This window comes from Mycteria americana, chromosome 5 (genome assembly GCF_035582795.1).
Source record: "Mycteria americana isolate JAX WOST 10 ecotype Jacksonville Zoo and Gardens chromosome 5, USCA_MyAme_1.0, whole genome shotgun sequence".
NCBI lineage: Eukaryota > Metazoa > Chordata > Aves > Ciconiiformes > Ciconiidae > Mycteria > Mycteria americana.
In genome coordinates, this window is record NC_134369.1 from 65,903,106 (window position 1) to 65,920,149 (window position 17,044).

A 17,044-nucleotide genomic window follows, 5' to 3' on the forward strand; every position below is an offset into this window, starting at 1 on the left:
GTGGGAGAATTCTCACCAGCTGATCACAAATCCCATTTTCTACAGGTAAGCATTACAGAAATTGGCTATTTGCTGGGTGATTCTCACTGGAAGCAAACACAAAAATTCTTAGTGTTCAACCAAACCTTTTACTATTGCACTGAGCTCTCCTCGACGTGCACTTCCCCTCCCCAGCACTGCCACAACTCTCAGTTTAGAAAATCAGTTCCAGGGTGGGGAAATATTTCAGCATTTCAAACTAGTAACAAGCACAAGTCGCTTCAACTTTGTATTCTTCCTCCAGGAAATTACAGTCAGTTGCAAAGGAAAGGATCTGTGCCACTGAACACAGGCTCCGCTTCTGAATTTGTAAACGCTTGCTCTAACAAAAGCAAGAGTGGTTATGCTTCTTCTGACGCTCTTGCGTTACTATACAAGTAAGTTCACTTACACAGGAGTGGAAGGGTCAGCACCGTTGGAACATAGGGCTGGTTGCCCCCCGCTAGACACACCGATAGTCCCTGCAGACATTGGCAAAATTTTAATGACAGTACTGGAACTGTACAACCGAGAAGCAATGGCATTGCTGTCTGTACAGTGTTTCTCTAGCCATTGCCCAGGGGTCAGTTTCATTTTAAAGACAAAGCTTATGAAAATGCACAATTCTCTCCCAAGATACTGTACACTATTCAGCAGGTTAAAAGCTGAAAAAAATCTTTCATTAAAAAAGTCATTACGTTATTTGTATACATCAGGGATAATCTACATAATCATGTTCACCTAGAAAATATGTGCATTATAAACCATTTCCATGCAATGCAACAATTTCTTATTTCAAAGGTGGAATAAAAAGACAACACAGCAGTCCTAACCACTAGAAAACTATATGTAAAACAAAACAAATGTGCATCCTTTTATTGAATGTGTTAGATGAATAAAATACAGTAACAAAGATCCAAAAAGATGAAGATTTTTTTGTTTCCACCAAGTGACTACAGTACCAAAAGATACAGGTAACGTGAAGTGTGTGCAGTAATCATTTTAGGCAAAGTGCCTCTTCAACTGCTTGTTTGTCGTGCTAACCCGAGACAGACTGCTGTGTTTAAGATGACTGTGATGTAGGTTCTGCATCTAATAACTCAGCATTCAATCACCTTGCAAGCTTAAGAGCACTGCACCTATAAAATAGTGTTATCTATTGCATCAAAGTATAAAGTGTGTTGCTTACAGTTTAAAAATCTATAGAAAAAGTTTGTTTTCCGTACAAAAAATGTTGAAATTTTATCAAGATATACATTTTGAGATGTGAAATTTAACACATTCCCTGCGACAGGGAAAGGAGGCTATAAACGTGAGGCATTATTTAGCTGCAGCAGTGACTGCACAGTGGTGTGTAGGATGCAAGGGTGCTGTAGTGGCTAGTTTGGGGAACTAACACAGCACAAAAGTTTCTGTATTTATTTATACAACTTCACTGCTTGATCGATGCTAGCAGCATGAAAAAAGCACCGCAGAGAGTGTGTTTTGGTATAACTGAAGATTCATGGGCTGCTTTCTAAGTTGGTGGAGGCCCATTGGTGTATCGCAGCATGGGATAGAAAGAACGGGCGAAGTTGTTTGCCTGGGTGCAGCTGTAGTCTTCCTCAGAAGATGGAATCATGCAGGCCAGAAGTAAAAGCAGTAGAAAGAACAACTGAAGAGGTAGAGCTGCTCGTAATACACGGTAAAAGAAGGAGGGAGACCGAGGAATTGCTTGAATAGGTTGTGGATGGCTTTCATCTCTGAAAAGGAGGAAAAAAAAGAAAAAAAAAAAGGCAAAAAAGGAAAAAAAAAGGCACTTTAGAGTTTGAATTAAACAAGTTGTTTTAACTCCCTCTCTAGGGTTCCCACTACCCTTCCAAGATGCAGGGCTGCGTATCTACAGGAAAATGCACTGCACATGAAACACTTCAACTATAACTTGAAAGTGCGCAAGACTGCTCAGTGGGAAGCCAGCTGCTGGCTTGGGTTTACCATCCTTACTACTGAAGAAGAAACATTTCTTTGTAATAGCTTAGATCAGTGGGTTTTTACACTGATTTCAGATGCAAACAAGTTTTCCCAAAAGACAAACAAACCACTCTAAATACATGTTGAAGTATAAAGGAAAGCCACCATTCAGACTGATTAGGCTCTTCTTTGCCTTGGCATTACTGAGATCTATCCTTTGAACAGACCTTAATGTACTGGGGGTAAAGTTCCCCCTTTGTCCTTCATGGTCTGTTTGTAGTAAGTGGCTCTAAGCTGCAAGTTTCTTTGTCCAGGTATGCTGGTGGAATTAAAGGAAGATTTAAAATGAAAATATTCCCCCATTTGGCACAAGAAATATTTTCTCAAGAGTAAAGACAAGCCAAGGTTGCACATCGGTTCAGAGGTCTAGGAGCAGGAGTGCGAAAGGAAAACCATTCACCAAGGTGCAGCCCAGAGCTGGTAGGTAGAGGAGACACTACAGGTAGGCAGGAATCACCTCCACCTGCATGTCAACCTATGAGGAACAGCTGCCCAGGTTTCTGCTGGCACTCAGCTCTCCTCTGCCATTTTCACTATCCTTCAAGAGATCAGGCTAATATAAAATAATACCTTGTGCTGCTGCTGTTTCTGCCATCTGCAGTTCTCCTTATGGTGATCTGTTGAAAGAAATAGCTTTTAGTATCCAGGTTTCAGAAATTACAAGGAATTTCTCTTTCTCAAAAAAGACAGTTGTAGACTTCAAAGTCCTGTTGTAAATTCTGTAATAAGGTACATGCATCTAAAAGGTAAAACGATTACACTTCAGGAACTTTCAGGCTAAATATGTCAAAATATGCTATATGCTGATAGCAAAATATTAGAAAAAAAATACTTGCCTTCTTCACAGCAGGGCTGGATTTTGCTGCAACTGGATTATAGACTCCTGAGTCCAAGTCATCTGGAACTAGCAGGAATGCTCTGGTATCCTAAAAGGTAACCACACCTTCCTCTTTAAAATGTACGGTCAAAACTCACAACAGATGAAGTGCAAAGAGCCGTCTTTCATTGCCTCTCTGTAGGTGCACAGCCCATTGCCTCTTTAGATGTGCAGAACCAGTGGTAAACAAGATGCTCCGGTTCTCCAGCATAAAGAAATGTTTTACTATGCACAGCCCGAAGGAATTGCGATGGAACAGGTGCGTACAGGTATTAACTTGAAAATATCTCTAACTGACAGCTCTCAGGATAAGCAATGTATTGCTATGAACTACAACTCCTATGTGCTCGTTACACACTCCTAGCCTGATACTTGGTATGGATCATAGGATAATTCAGGTTGGAAGGGACCCTCAGGAAGTTCATCTAGTCCAACCTCCTGCTCAAAGCAAGGTCAGCTATGAGACCAAACCAAAACCCTTACTCAAGCCTTTATCCTGTCTGCTCCCTCAAGGATGGAGACTGCACAACCTCTCTGGGCAATCTGTTTCAATACTGTACTAGCCTCGTGGTGCTGAAGTTTTTCCTATAGGCAGACTTAATTGTTCTTTTTTCAGCTTATGAAGGTGGAAGTACTTGAGTTTTAAGTCAGTCTTTTATAAATACTTTTACTCTTAATATATTATTACTTTTCAGTAAGAAAGATCCATGAACAAGTATTTAAAGTCTGACTCACCAGATTTCCTTGTATTGTTTTTAAGTCACGTGAAACTTGTTCAATAAGCTGTTTCAGTTTCCTTCCAATTACATGGACCTTCTCATCAGCTTCAATGTAATCACCGTCTGATTTAAGCAGCAGGTAAGCAGTGAGTTCTTGAAGTGAGTTTACTTTAAGCTGTTGTTCCAGCAGCTCTTTCTCCAGTTGCTTAGAACAAACAAACAAAAACCAGTGCAACAGACTGTTACTCTCAATTTTAAGGATGTTCTCATAAAAGGAGGAATTCTGGAAGGCTTTAAAGAACAACTCAACCTGCCTGAGAATCTGCAATCCATAGGAATGGCTATTACAGCTACATATGAAATGAAGTTCTCTTGAAGAGACTGGTTGTACCTGCTTGAACTAACATTCAGAAATAGTTCCAGCAGTAATTAATCCATACGGAAAAGCCATCAAATCTTGGCAACTGGAAGTCTTACTCCAGCATAAAGACTGTTCGTAAGGAACTTAATTATGCTGTGCAATTATGGAAAAAAATGCCTCATATAGGCAATCTCTTAGTCCATTTCAGAAACCAGCCACGTGCCTGAATACAGCAGGTTCGAGGACAGGCTGCAGACATCTTGAGAAATAAACATATTGCTCTTCATTTTGTGGCGAGAGCTACTGACTCACTGGAGGAGCTGAGGTGCTGTAGTTAAGACTACACTTACCATTAGCTCCTTCTGGCATTCCAGTATTGTATTGAGGTCAGCATTTGGATCTGTGATTTGTGCTTCATTCCTTCGGCTATCAGCACTTGCTAACCACAGGATTAGTTTTTGGCTCTGATCATGGAAGTCCTAGAGAAACAAAAGATTTGCACATAAGAGAAAAAACACTTTTGCAGTGCTTTCACCTGGCTTTGCCTACAACAAAATGACTGGCCCAGATTAGACAGAGCCAACAACAAATTCACGATTAGTGAGACTACAGCAACCTAGTTAAACTATTCCACCCATGTAGTAAAAGGGTATTATCCAGTCCAAAGATATTTTTACCAAACCCTTTAAACCCAGCAGAGTCAAGTTTATAAGAAAATTAAGTGTCTTGGATTCTAAGCAACCATTCCACTAACGTGCAGGAGTTACCCCTCTGTCTTCTCCCCTTATCTACCCCACAGTAGCACCCTAAAGAGGAGTTTTCCCTTATAAACTGGCATGTGGTATGCACCTGGCAGTGCAGTAGGGCTTGTTGTAAACCTTTCCTCCAGTTGTCCAATGCATGAGTTGCTTTCTCCCAGTGCAAGTTCACCTTCCGAAGCCTGTTCTGAAGCTCTTTGAACTCTGTGCTATCCGCTTTCTGGAATTCTTTGCTGCTCAGGTTAACGGAAAGCACCACTGCCTTGTAGTTATCAAATGCTTTAAGCATGTCCTGGTAAAAAAAGTGGATTAGGAGCTTCTATGAATGATGAAAAACATGTTGTTTATTCACAATAAAACTACACCCTCAAAAGAATCACAGGTATTGGGGAAAGCTGTTTGAATCTGGTGGCTTTTCAGATACTGCTACAGAACATATTAAAGTAGGTTGCCTTTTTTGTGTTATTTTATTTTTTTTAAAACAAAAACCTTCCCTTTCAAGAAAACAAATCTGGTTGGGCCTGTGCTTCTCCCTAAGTCACAGGCATTATGGCTTAATCCAAATCTGCCCTTCATTCCTCTGAGCTGTCTCTTTCCCTGACATTTGGACAAATATTCCCATAGGTCATCACATGGTATTTCCTCTGGATGTATAAAGGTTTTGCTGCCTCAGAATCCTAGAATAATGCTGAAAGGGACATCTGGAGGTCTGTACTCCATCCTCCTGCTCCAAGTAGGGCCACCTTCAAACTCTGAGCAGGCTGCTCAGGACCTCATCCAGTCAAATTTTGAGTATCTTGCAGGATGGAGACTCCTTGTCCCCTCTGGGCCCCTGGTCCCACAGCAGGCCACCCCACTGTGAGAAATTCTTTTTCTTCTCTCTAGTCAGGGTTTCTGCCAGCCCATTTCTCTGACTTGTCAAGGTCCCCCTGAATGGTAGCCCTGCCTGCTTTCCTCCTCTCCCTTAAAATTGCAGGGGGAAATAATATGGAATTTGCGAAGTCATGGCTGTATCGCCTAACCACCTTTATGTTAAGGTAGAGCCCATATTTCTGAAGGTTTTTTAAAAAAATGAATGCCAAACAATACCTCATACCCTCAAGAAGTTTACAGTTTGAATCAAGGATACTCAGTCTTTTTCAAGTTGTGGGCTCTTGCAGTAGAAAAGTAAGAGCTGCAGGATGAGTCCTGCAACCAACACAGCTCAGATTGCTTTTCTTAGCAGCCTTTGTAACTAAGAGTGTCAATCTATATATTCTCAAGATCTGCGTCCCACTTGTTGAAAACCACTAGTCTAAATTACATTTTGCCCAACAAAGAACCCTGTCTCCCTCCTTCAAGCAACAAAGTTTCTTTCAATATCAGACAATACAAACGGTCCATCACAGGCTTCTAAACACCGATAAGCCAGTCTGCAGCCAGACCGGCTTTATCCTTATCCAGGGCAATTGCGATGCCCTGACATCTCATGAATTTCACGTCTTGGAGCGTGCTGGCTCTTTTAGACACCCACAGAAAGCCAAGCTGTCTAAAAAGGGGATTTATAGCCAGCTGGACTCCTCTTAAGAAAATGCAGGAGAGAGAAGGAGAAGTGAAGCTCTGCTCCTTGAAGAGGTCAGACACCCAACTCCAGCCTGAAGGGAAGCACCTCCCTTCCACTCGCGAAGCATCACCGGACCCTTCCTAGCGCTTGGTGCCTAAGCCAGGCTGGCTGATGGAATCAGAGTTGTTCTTACTGGAGTCATATACTGGAGTGCAGAGTCATTCTCCCTGGCCTAATGACTACTCAAGGATGTGCAGGCTTAAGCATACTCTCAACATGCCTAAGAAATCCCTCCTCCTGCAGTGTCTTGTTTGTGAGCATCATCCCGAGTGTGATGCCAAACTGACCAGCAGCCTCAGGATTTGGGTGACTCCATACAAGGCTGCTGGCAGAATGAGTACACATGGATTTTGCACTCCCACAAGTGTTAGGGACACTTGCTCTCTCTGAGTTCAACTTGAGGCATAGTCCTAGGACCCTAGCACTTATATGTACCCTGGTAATCCGCTGGTTCAACTTGCAGACCTGACTTAGTCCTACTTAAGTTATGGAAGCTGAGAGTCATAGCAGGCAACATAACATGACCACACATGCTGACAAATGTTCACGTTATTGTCTCTCTAACTGTTATATTACTTGGCTGAAGATTAGCAGAAATTGAATTTATTTTGTTTCTCGTTTTCAACTAATGCATTCTATTAGATGAGAAATCTGCATTTGCTAAACGAAAAAATGCAACTGCATGTTTTGAAATGATGTATCCTTCAACCATAGGACAAAGGTGTTATTTAGAGCTAAGATTTTTTGCAAACACCATATTGCTAAAAAACACAGCTTTAGAGCAGATCTCTCTCAGTCTCCCTGTTGGAGCTGCAACCCCTCTCCCCCCATTAATTCAATTAAAAAAAAAAAAAAAATCAGCCTAGACTTTGTAGCCTGTAGACCCAGCTAATTTTCAGTCCTTTTCTGGTTTGCATAGAGGGGAATGGCACAGAACAAGGAAAAAATGCCAGGATCACCGCTTAGAATACCCAACCCCCCAAGACAAGGCCTGACCCTAGGCATCTGTGGAGTCTAAGCCTTCATTATTTAGCTTTTTTCTGTTTGTTTTCTAAAACGAAAGGCCTAAAAAGAGAAGTTTAGGGCTGAATGTTTTCTTTGAGAGAGAATAAAGTGTCTCTGCAAGAAAACAGAAAGGGAGAGGTTTTTATTTCAGCCTGGCTGCCTGTTGGACCCAGGCACATTGCCTGCAAATCTCTGCACATGAAGACAGAAGCACCTTGCTTAACTACCCTCTTTAGTCCTCTTAGCTGAAAACAGCTTAGCTCCTCTGTGGCATACACATATTGTTATTAGTATTCATGCTGCCAACAGATCCTAGGAGCACAAAGACAATGATAAAGAGCGTGAGCATCTTGAAATCCCTCTTCTCAGTATGCCATAACTTACTTTCAATTTCTTGACCCTTTGTTCCAATGCCTGCATGCTGGCTGGAGGTTTCACTTTTTGCAGGTCTCCCAGCTCTTCCTCAGTTTTATCAAGCCAAGCAGACACGTCACTGAGATCTGAGTTCAGCTGCTGCCACTGCTGCAATTTCTGCTTCATGCTAAGTTTATTTCTGAGGTCTTGAGCTTGGATGAGCTCCCACCTATCAATAATACCTACAAATGACAGAACAACAAACGTTTAAATCTTCAGCAAGGTGAAGAGTGTGTAAAACAGATGCAAGGAGTTTTACGAGTAAATTATTCTCCAATCTACTCAAGGCCACATAATTGCTACCATTTACTACTGTTATCCAGACACATTTTTTCTTGAGATTCTGCAGTCTGCAAGTTTCATATTACTGGTCAGGTTATCCACATAGTAATGCTACACAGGATTTTAATCACATTAATTGAAGATGTTTTAATTCACCTGGAAGAACAGAGCAAATCTAAGGAGAGGAATTCAATGAGCCCAGTTGTGATTTGGTGGTGCGATTGGCAAATTCATCAGACACCAAAATTCATCATGGGACAAAGCACGATCCAGCAGTTAGGACTTGGGTTTATGTTTCATCAGTTCAGTGCTGAAGGAGATGGAGATGCCACCTGTGCAATCACTAACACTATTTCTGGAAGCACATCTAGGTTTGCCTATTCATCCCACGTATGGGACTCAACCCTGGTCCGTTTGTGAGACCAGAGACATAAACTAAGTAAGCTGGTGCATATAGCTGCAGTCTTCTTTTTATGATTTGCTTTTGTGATTGCAGTACAGATGTGTTATTACAATCTCAAGCACCTGAAACCAGGAATGAGGTCCTGAAAGGTTAAGAGAACCAGCTTGTTGGCCTATTTGGAAGAAAGGACCACAGTGAAGACAGTGAAGAACAGAATACATTACCAGCTTTGACAAAACATTTCTGTAAATGGGAGCTGTAGCATCTTGTTACATGGAGTACCAATAACTGAGAAAATGAACTACAGCTATCTTATTTTAGACAGAGACACACTTCTTCGGTTTGAAATCTGATTAAAAGTCTCTGAAGTATTCAGTGTCACACAAAAGTGAAATTGTTCCCATTCATTCCAACCAGCAAAGAGACAGAAGTATATTATGAGTGATAAAAATCTCAATTCTGGCAGAAAATGTAAAAGCTTAGAACAGCAAACACAGGTTGGACAGTACCAGGTGAGAAGGCAGCTCAGCGAATCTTAGCAAAATACATTAATTTGGAGGATAGCGGTTTACTTCTATTTTGATCCCAAGGCAAACGTGCTGCCTTTGTGCCATCTCTGCTTTGTCTCCCCCAGAGTCACTGGACAAACACCACAGCACCAAAGCCACTCCTAATGCTCTGTACCTGACTGCTTCTCTGCAGCCGCTATATTCACAAGCTCTTGGTCATCTTGGGGTTCTTCATCACTCATGTTAGAAGATGTAATTCTCTCCTTGTTGATGCTGCTGCTGCTTGCAGAGCTGAGCTGCTTGACCTGGAATGACATTTTGGTGGGTGAGCACTGCAGGTTAACAAACCGTCGAAGGTCAAGCTTAATTTGTGTTTGGGGTGGCTGGGCTGCTGCTGAGCTCTTGCATGTCAGATTTAGCACTGGGCTTCTGCATCTTTGCTAACACTTTATACTGGCTCTCTGTGCCTTCTCAGTAAACAAACACACACCATAGTGATGCTAATTATTACACGACTGGACATGGCTAATTAATTGGTTTTGCGCTACATGTACCAGACAATGTGCATTTGCTGACGCTCTTTGTTGGATTCTGGGTCTTGGCAATATTGATTCTAAGGCTCTAAGACTGGATTAATGATGACAAAAGCAGCCAGATACCAGTACCATCTTGTTCCTGGAAGAGTGCTGACAACTGGTCCAGATCCACTGAGCCTGGCAGCTGCTGGCAAAGCCACAGCTGGCAACCAGCCACCAAGGCTGAGGTACCAATGAACCATAGCCATTTTGGCACATTTTTTAGTGCCCAGAAGCAGATTAAATGGTGGGTTGCAGGCTAGAAAAGGACCCTTCAAAATGGTCTGCTTAGGAAAGGGAGATATGTCAGTAAGTATCAAGGGAGGGTATTCACACCCTCTCCTTGGGGGGGGTTAAATTCTCCTAGACTTGTCCTATGACAATAGAGGAAATAAGTTCCTCCAGACACTGACTCTTGATCAGGAGCCTGAAATTATTGTTCTGAATTGCTTTAAAGAAGCTTTTCTAGCGAGTGGATAGAGACTCTCACTGGTTACCTGAGCCACCAGAAATAATGTTTAAGTTTGCATAAAGTGAACATTCCCCCCGCCACTAATCTTTTCCTTGATGCTGGAGGAGGGAAAAGGATGGAGTTACACAGGAACAACAAACAGACTGTGTAGTACAGGTTCAGTGCCCACAGAGCCTTGAACTCACATAGTCTGGCTTATAAGGAGTACTTGTCTCTGGACCAGACAACACATTTCCAACCATCTCTGCCTGGTTGTATAGGTGTTTCCTGCAGACTGGGCTACCTGGAGAATGCCAAGGATGAGCTTCTGAAACAGACTTTCCTGAAACAAATAAAACCAAAACCATATGCCATGAGTGCAAAATCCCATCTCCACAAGGAAGCTGTTGCTTTGTATTAAGTTAGAAAGCGCTCTGAATAAAATGGCATCAAGTTATGGCATAAAAATGACAGTTTTGCAGCTTTCCTTGCAAAGCATGCACATTTGCAAAACATCAACAGTGTTTCAAAGGTAATGAGATGAGAGCCATGCAGTTATGGGACATTCTGTTTTCTTCTGGAAAATGCTTGAATACAGGTATGAGTATTCAAAAAATAAAAGAAAAAGGCTGCACTCTGGTTTTGGAAAGTTTGCATCTCAACAATACTATCACACATCTGCAACACATTTCAGTAGGGACAGGTATAGACATGTCCTGATTTAGAGAACATTTGTTCTGGATTTAACAGACAGGACACACACAGTTCTGTCATGCACAAAACACAAAAAATACTTCCAGAGTTGGAACTATTTCCTTCAGTAATTATGCAATCAAAATTGGAAACAACCTAAAAAGTGATACTACCCAAAGCAAACCACCAAGAAAGTACCAAAAGACTTTGGATCAATACAATGAAATGCACATTAACCACCTTGGCATTTACCAGGCAAAACCTAAATGGTATGTTCTTGACTGCTTTGTAATGTACATGTGAATACTGCAGCGTAAGAACACCATGACAGGATGAGACATGGTGTCCACATAAGGCAGGAAGTCAGACATTACATATGAGAGAGGTTGAGGAATATAGCGTGCAGCACAGGGAGATTGCCATGTTCAGACACATGCATTAGCAGGTGCCTACCAGAAGATGCTTTCAAAGTTTTTGTGGTCATTTTAAGATATGCCTCAGGATTTTCAGTGATTTCTACATCTGAAAAAAGAATAATATCATTTTCCTCACTATTCAATATTTTCCAACTATTAAAAACAACTGAAACAATGAGGGAGAGCAAAGACAAAGAACCAAGTAAGTTGTTGGTACTATTTTCATCAAACATTCTTAAAAAGTAAGGTTTCTAAAAACCTTACATTTCTGAAAATATAAGCTTGGTTTAGACAATACCATTCCCTTCATCAAGGCATCTAAGTGATGAGATTGTTCACATCTATTAATATTACTTGAAAACCATCCAACAACATGGGAGCAAGACCTCAATCCCTCCCCTTTTCCCACACAGGGACATCCTGCAGTTGTCCATGTCAAAACAAACAGCTGGCAATTGGTTCTCACCTGACAGAGCACTGTAGTATGTTGCTTCTTCTTCGTCTTCGTGAGAGGAAGAACCTCCCACATCACCTGTGTGATCCCACTCGAGTGGGATGGAGTCAACACTGACAGGGGTTTCACAGCCTGATCTTTCATGACCTTGAGTAGGGGGCATAAGGTGGCAAAGGGACTGTGGTGAAGAGGGCCCCTCACTGATGGCCTTCTTATGCCAGGGATCATTCTGGATTTCTCTGGAGTCTTCTGGATCCGTCTCATTTTCAGAGGTCTCTTTTTCATCATCCAAGCCCTAAAAAAAAATAATAATTATTGCATATTAATAAGATTTACAATATCTTAATGAGCTAATGATTGAGCCACACAGTACTACTGGGGACTGTTTTGCAGTCAGCTGCAGTAATCAAAGACCACGTGCCTAAAATTAAAGAGAAGCATTATTTCTGCCTCCTCCTTCTTTTGCCAAAACGATCCTCACATCAGCAGCTACCTCCCCTCTTTCAAGACACTCAACCACCACCATAACATCTCTTTCTAGTTTGCAGGGAGGAGTTCCAAATGGACTGCACAGGTCAGCAATGAAATGATGCTCAGGCAGGGGTGAACAGCTACTCGTAGATGGTCATGTTACTTCCTCTACCTGGCTTTTTAATAGATGTTGTTTCTTTTTGAGCCAAAGCAAACTGAGAATCAGCTAAATGTTCCCAGTGAAAAGTAAAGAGTATCCTGTTCCCCATTCAGGATTCCCACAAGAAAGTGGACAGATGTAGCCTCGCAAACAAATCCATAAAGAGATATTCTAAGCATGTTATTGAAATTAAAGAAAACAAAGTGATATTAAAAACACCAAAAAAACTTTTGAAGCCCTCAAACCACTACTATCTAAATATTAACCCTGTGAATTACTTCCATGCTATTATCCAGGTTCTGCAGATGGAGACCCAACATGAGAGGCATGAGGAGACAAGACTGGCGACAAAGATTTAGCAAAGCTGGCACAACTACTGAGGAGCTCCTGACCCCTTTGAGCTCAAACCACTCAGTCAAGCTGCTAGGGATAAGCAATGAGCAGTGCAGTTCAAACACCAAAATCTTGCCAAAGCATCAAAACAACCGTTGCTTCTTACAGCATGCCTTGAAGTCAGTCTTTGATGGAACCGGGCAACTCGCCCAAACACTTCCTGACAGTATCTATGAAGTTCTTCCAATTCGTCTTCAATCAGGGTAGCATCCAAAGGCTCACTCTTCTGAATCAACTGCTCCCCAAAAACGATTAGCTGATCAATCTTATTGGTGTTTAGTGTTATTTCCTGCTGGAAACCCTATTTGGAACATGGAAGAAAAATAATTATTTCTGCAATGTCCCTTTCTAGCCTCAGGTTTATCCTTCTTTTCTCGCTCACTGCGGTGAAAAAAAAGCAGCAATTGACATTGTTGTCTAATTTCATTTGGAAAATATATTTTTACTCAAGTGGTCCAGAGGTTTGTTTTATTAGCAGGATTACAGTTCCAAATTAAGTGGCATTTTCCACTCATGTGTACATCAATATCATTGCAGTGTCCTGGGCCTGCAGAGGATCATGATACGAGAGCTCAGCTAATCAGAGTTTATTTTTCTGTTGGGTACACACAGTCTTTTTCTCAGCAGCAAAGAAGTTTGGCTGGTTTGGCCTCCAGCCTACACAACAGTAAATCTACATCCCAAAACAATTAACAGTGCAGGGAGAAAGGAGAAATGAGCATATGAGCAGGTAGCAAAGAACTAGTATGTTCTTTAGAATCATTGCACACACCTGCTGTCTTATTTCTGTTTGAAAGTTGCAGCTACGAACAGTGCACTCACAGGAGAGATCCTACCTTAATGCCAATTCAAAAAAATTCTCACCAGAAAAGAACACCTGAATTTAGGAATGTACTTGTTACTGTTAACCTGCAAGTGCTCCTTTCCAAGCCAGATACCACTATCACTGACACATAGTGTTAGGAGAAAATGGCAGAATAGAACTGAGCTTGAACACTGAATCTGAATTTAAATACTGTACAGTTTCATTTTGATTCGGAGGATAAGTCTTAAGAATTTACTGGTGTTTTAAAAGAAATATAGCCCTACAGAGATCTGCTGGCTGTTGTGAAGTTCCAGAAAAGTAGATGATTCTGTCAAGAGAGGGCAGCCCAATAGGATCAGCTGGGCTATATTAAACTGCTTGTAAGGATACGTACATTTAACTGGCGCATTTTGTCATCGAAGTTACTTTTTGAGAAGTGCTCCACGTTTGTCAGCTGGAGGTCCATTTCTGTGAGCCAAACAAGGATGCTTTCCCTCATCCCCTCAAACTCATCTCTCCGATTGGTGAAGTGCTGAATAGGAAGAAGGGAAGCAGTGTTATAAGACTTCAGCTACTAAAAAAGATGGTCACTAAAAAAAGAGCCCTCTGAAAATAGCGTTTTGTTTCAAAACTGCTGTACACTTTAAAGGCCTCCAGGGCACAAATGGCAGCATGCCCTGTATAAAACCTCTCCCCTTCCTGTAGTGATGCTGAAACAAAGTGTCCTAAGTTAGTACACTATTCGTATGGGAGAGGGAACAAAACTTCAGCAATGCAAGATGCTTCTATAAAATTATATTCTTGCTTCCATACTGTATACCTTCTCCCACATACCAGTGTAACAGTTATTCGGAGTCAGGTTTAACATCTAATTTGTTCTAAACTTAGAAGAAAGACAGACAAAGGAAGCAAGCCCCATCTCTAATTAAAGCAATTAAAACTATGACATTAAAATCAATAAAACAATGGAGAAGCTGGATCATGGATGACCATACCAGTGTAATTAATGCATCATTTGACATGGAAGCCAGGAGGAGCTCTCTCTGCTGCCATCTCCCACAGAAGCTGCTAACAGACACGCAGCTTGCAGTGCCCCAGTTCTCCTTGGTGGATTTACTGTTCAGGAAGGGGATTATACAACGTCCCAAACACAACACCTCCTAACTGCACAGATCAGACCCCATCAGCACTCTCACAGCCTCATCCACTGACTTTTGGGATCTAATAGTTTTCCCTGTCAATTGCTTGCAGCACTGCTGTATTTAAAAATCAGGCAGTGACGTATTTCCCCCAGGGCACAGCACAGAATATCTGCCCAGAGATCAGTTTAACTCGACAAGCAGGACACTCCTTTGAAGTGTCACAAATACACTCTTTGACAGCATTCCTCTGTCAGGCAGAGAGCACAGCAGGAGCTGGTGACAGCAGCATGCCTCTTCATCACATCTCCATGTTTAAAGCCTTGTAGGTGAATCATAACTTGGCATAAAGTAGAGCTGCACTGAAACTCCAAACCGTATCTGCACTCTGGGCCCTTTTGTCTCTCTGCCTCTTATTTATGGAAAGGTGCAAGTGCATGAACACATCCACCCATGACAAGACTGGATAAGAGAAGAGTAGGATAGGAGCAGCAAGGCCTGCAACACACCTTCCAAAATTTGCACCCATTCTTCCCTTATGCTTCTTCAACTACCAAGAACCCATCTACCATGTATATGCCACGTACTTGGTGAACTTTCCAGAGATGCTCCCCTACACCTGTAACTCAAGACACAAACCAACACAAGATAGTTGCTTCATTTTGCCCTTCAGTAATTCCTACAGAAACTTGCAAGTGCTCCTCACTCTCTCACCCCACTGTGCAATTACCTTGAGCCTCCTCAGAATGGCAGCGACTCGTTTCTGGAGATTATCCCAGCGCTGGTTGCCTTCGTGTACCATCTGCTTCAATTTGCTGGCTGAGTCGGTGCGGTTCTCGCGGGCAAGGCGCCTGTATTGCTTATTGATCAGCTCCAACTGAGTGAGTCGTTCATGAATTTGCCGTTGGAATGCCTGCAAGGCAAATTAAGGAACTCAGTTTCCTTGACGATAAGAGAAAGGATCCGGATGATACTATCCATCAAGAGAGATGACGATGCCCTCCCCTTAAAAACAGACCTTCCGACTGCAAAATTAAATCCAGAGAAGGACCCATATTTTAAATCATCTGCTCAGACTTAGCTCATTAGGAAAAGGAAGGGGGGGAAAAAAAAAAAATCAACCCACAAAGGTCTGCTGCCTATAAAAAGCAAATCTTTAACTTGTAAGCAGGATCTTGTCAGTTCAGAGCATTGGATTCTCCACATTAAGAAAAATTCTGGAGACAAATACATCAGTCAGACACCTAGCAGCCACACACTGGACAAATTATTTATGTTCTCTATACCACCACTGCCGAACTGGTGTTTTTCAGCGATTCAGGCATTTCACACGGACACTAAGTAGTTAGCAATCTGATCATTCAGCCTGCTGCTGAGCATAAAAAAATGAAGTTAATAAATTCACCTCAAATTTCTTCAGCTCCTCCTTTGCAAGTGTGTACAAGACCTCTGAAGAATTAGGGTTAGCTGCTATCATTTCACATGATTCTAGCCAATCTTCAAAGCGAGAATAGTCGTCCAAAAACCTCTGCCATAGGCGCCAGGTTTCCTCGATTCTGAGAACGAGATGCAAAAATGGAAAGGTTTTATCACAAGCTAAGTATTAATCTGGGATTTTTTTTTCTTTTTCAAAATTCAGCTTGTGGCAAAAGCTACAGCGTTTCTTCAAAATGCTGCCACAGGCTTCTTTAAGAGGGGTAAGAAAAAGAGTCTTACTTCATTCGCCTTTCCATAGACATGGCGCAAATGTTTCTCCACCGTCTGTCCAAACTCCTGGTAGTCTGCTGGATGGAGTCACACTCTGTCTCATTAGCACATGCATCTGAATCGTGTAGCAGGACTTCACAAATATTAAACACAGATTCCACCCCTGCGGTGTGTTGCTCTATGTCTCGTTGCAGATCCTGCCATTGGCAAAAGAATAACTTGAGTATAAGGAAACATGTGTGGCTAGACTTCAGATATACCCTTTCAAAATGCTGCAGAGGATGGGGAAAGAGCAATTTGTGTGTCAGGAAAAGCTTATTTAGCTTTAGAAAACAGACTTGCAGGATGAGCTGTGCAGATGACAGGCTGACAGGTCAGGACAGAACTGCCACGTAAAAAGGCATTGTCCAGCTTTGGTTTCTCAGTGAAAGCTCAATCTTCTCATTAACAGTCTGGACAATTTTAATGTGCATTCAAAATCCAAACCTTACACATACCGCAAACACATACTTATTAATTTTGACAGTACAAAATGACGGTGTCTCGTATCAGCTTACTACACTGTAAGACTTGACAGGGAACTTGTAGTACCGTTCGTGTACTTTAGTGACTATATGATCACAGGCTGATATCATGAAACACAGAAACACAGCACACAAGTAGCTGGTGTTACACTACTTTTCTTATTCCCTCTTGTAGAGCTCCTGTTTTGACAGACTATTTTAAAGGGTCTAGCAATGACCCTTTGTCTAATCTATGCTACAGGTTTCTTCTCCAGAGCCTGCATCTCCATCATAGTCTGGCCTCTCATTCTGTACCTA

At 41.9% G+C, this 17,044-nt stretch overlaps 1 protein-coding gene across 3 annotated transcripts in view; it reads right to left on the bottom strand.

Moving 5' to 3' along the window:
• Positions 1–505: 505 nt before the first annotated feature.
• The window catches only part of SYNE2 (spectrin repeat containing nuclear envelope protein 2), a 200,289-nt gene continuing 183,750 nt past the window's right edge, over positions 506–17,044 (bottom strand). For 2 of the 3 annotated variants that reach the window (XM_075503772.1, XM_075503771.1), the window contains exons 103-118: positions 16,233–16,420; positions 15,922–16,072; positions 15,247–15,429; positions 13,772–13,909; positions 12,679–12,873; positions 11,561–11,843; positions 11,132–11,200; positions 10,192–10,328; positions 9,135–9,264; positions 7,736–7,947; positions 4,835–5,035; positions 4,336–4,464; positions 3,641–3,829; positions 2,865–2,954; positions 2,599–2,645; positions 506–1,760 (exon numbers count right to left, since the gene is read on the bottom strand). In XM_075503772.1, coding sequence (XP_075359887.1) covers positions 1,535–1,760; positions 2,599–2,645; positions 2,865–2,954; positions 3,641–3,829; positions 4,336–4,464; positions 4,835–5,035; positions 7,736–7,947; positions 9,135–9,264; positions 10,192–10,328; positions 11,132–11,200; positions 11,561–11,843; positions 12,679–12,873; positions 13,772–13,909; positions 15,247–15,429; positions 15,922–16,072; positions 16,233–16,420 — 2,568 coding nt within the window. In that variant the 3' untranslated portion in view covers positions 506–1,534. Of the gene's footprint in view, positions 1,761–2,598; positions 2,646–2,864; positions 2,955–3,640; positions 3,830–4,335; positions 4,465–4,834; positions 5,036–7,735; positions 7,948–9,134; positions 9,265–10,191; positions 10,329–11,131; positions 11,201–11,560; positions 11,844–12,678; positions 12,874–13,771; positions 13,910–15,246; positions 15,430–15,921; positions 16,073–16,232; positions 16,421–17,044 lie in introns of those variants that run through there. The other variant, XM_075503773.1, reaches the window with a different exon arrangement.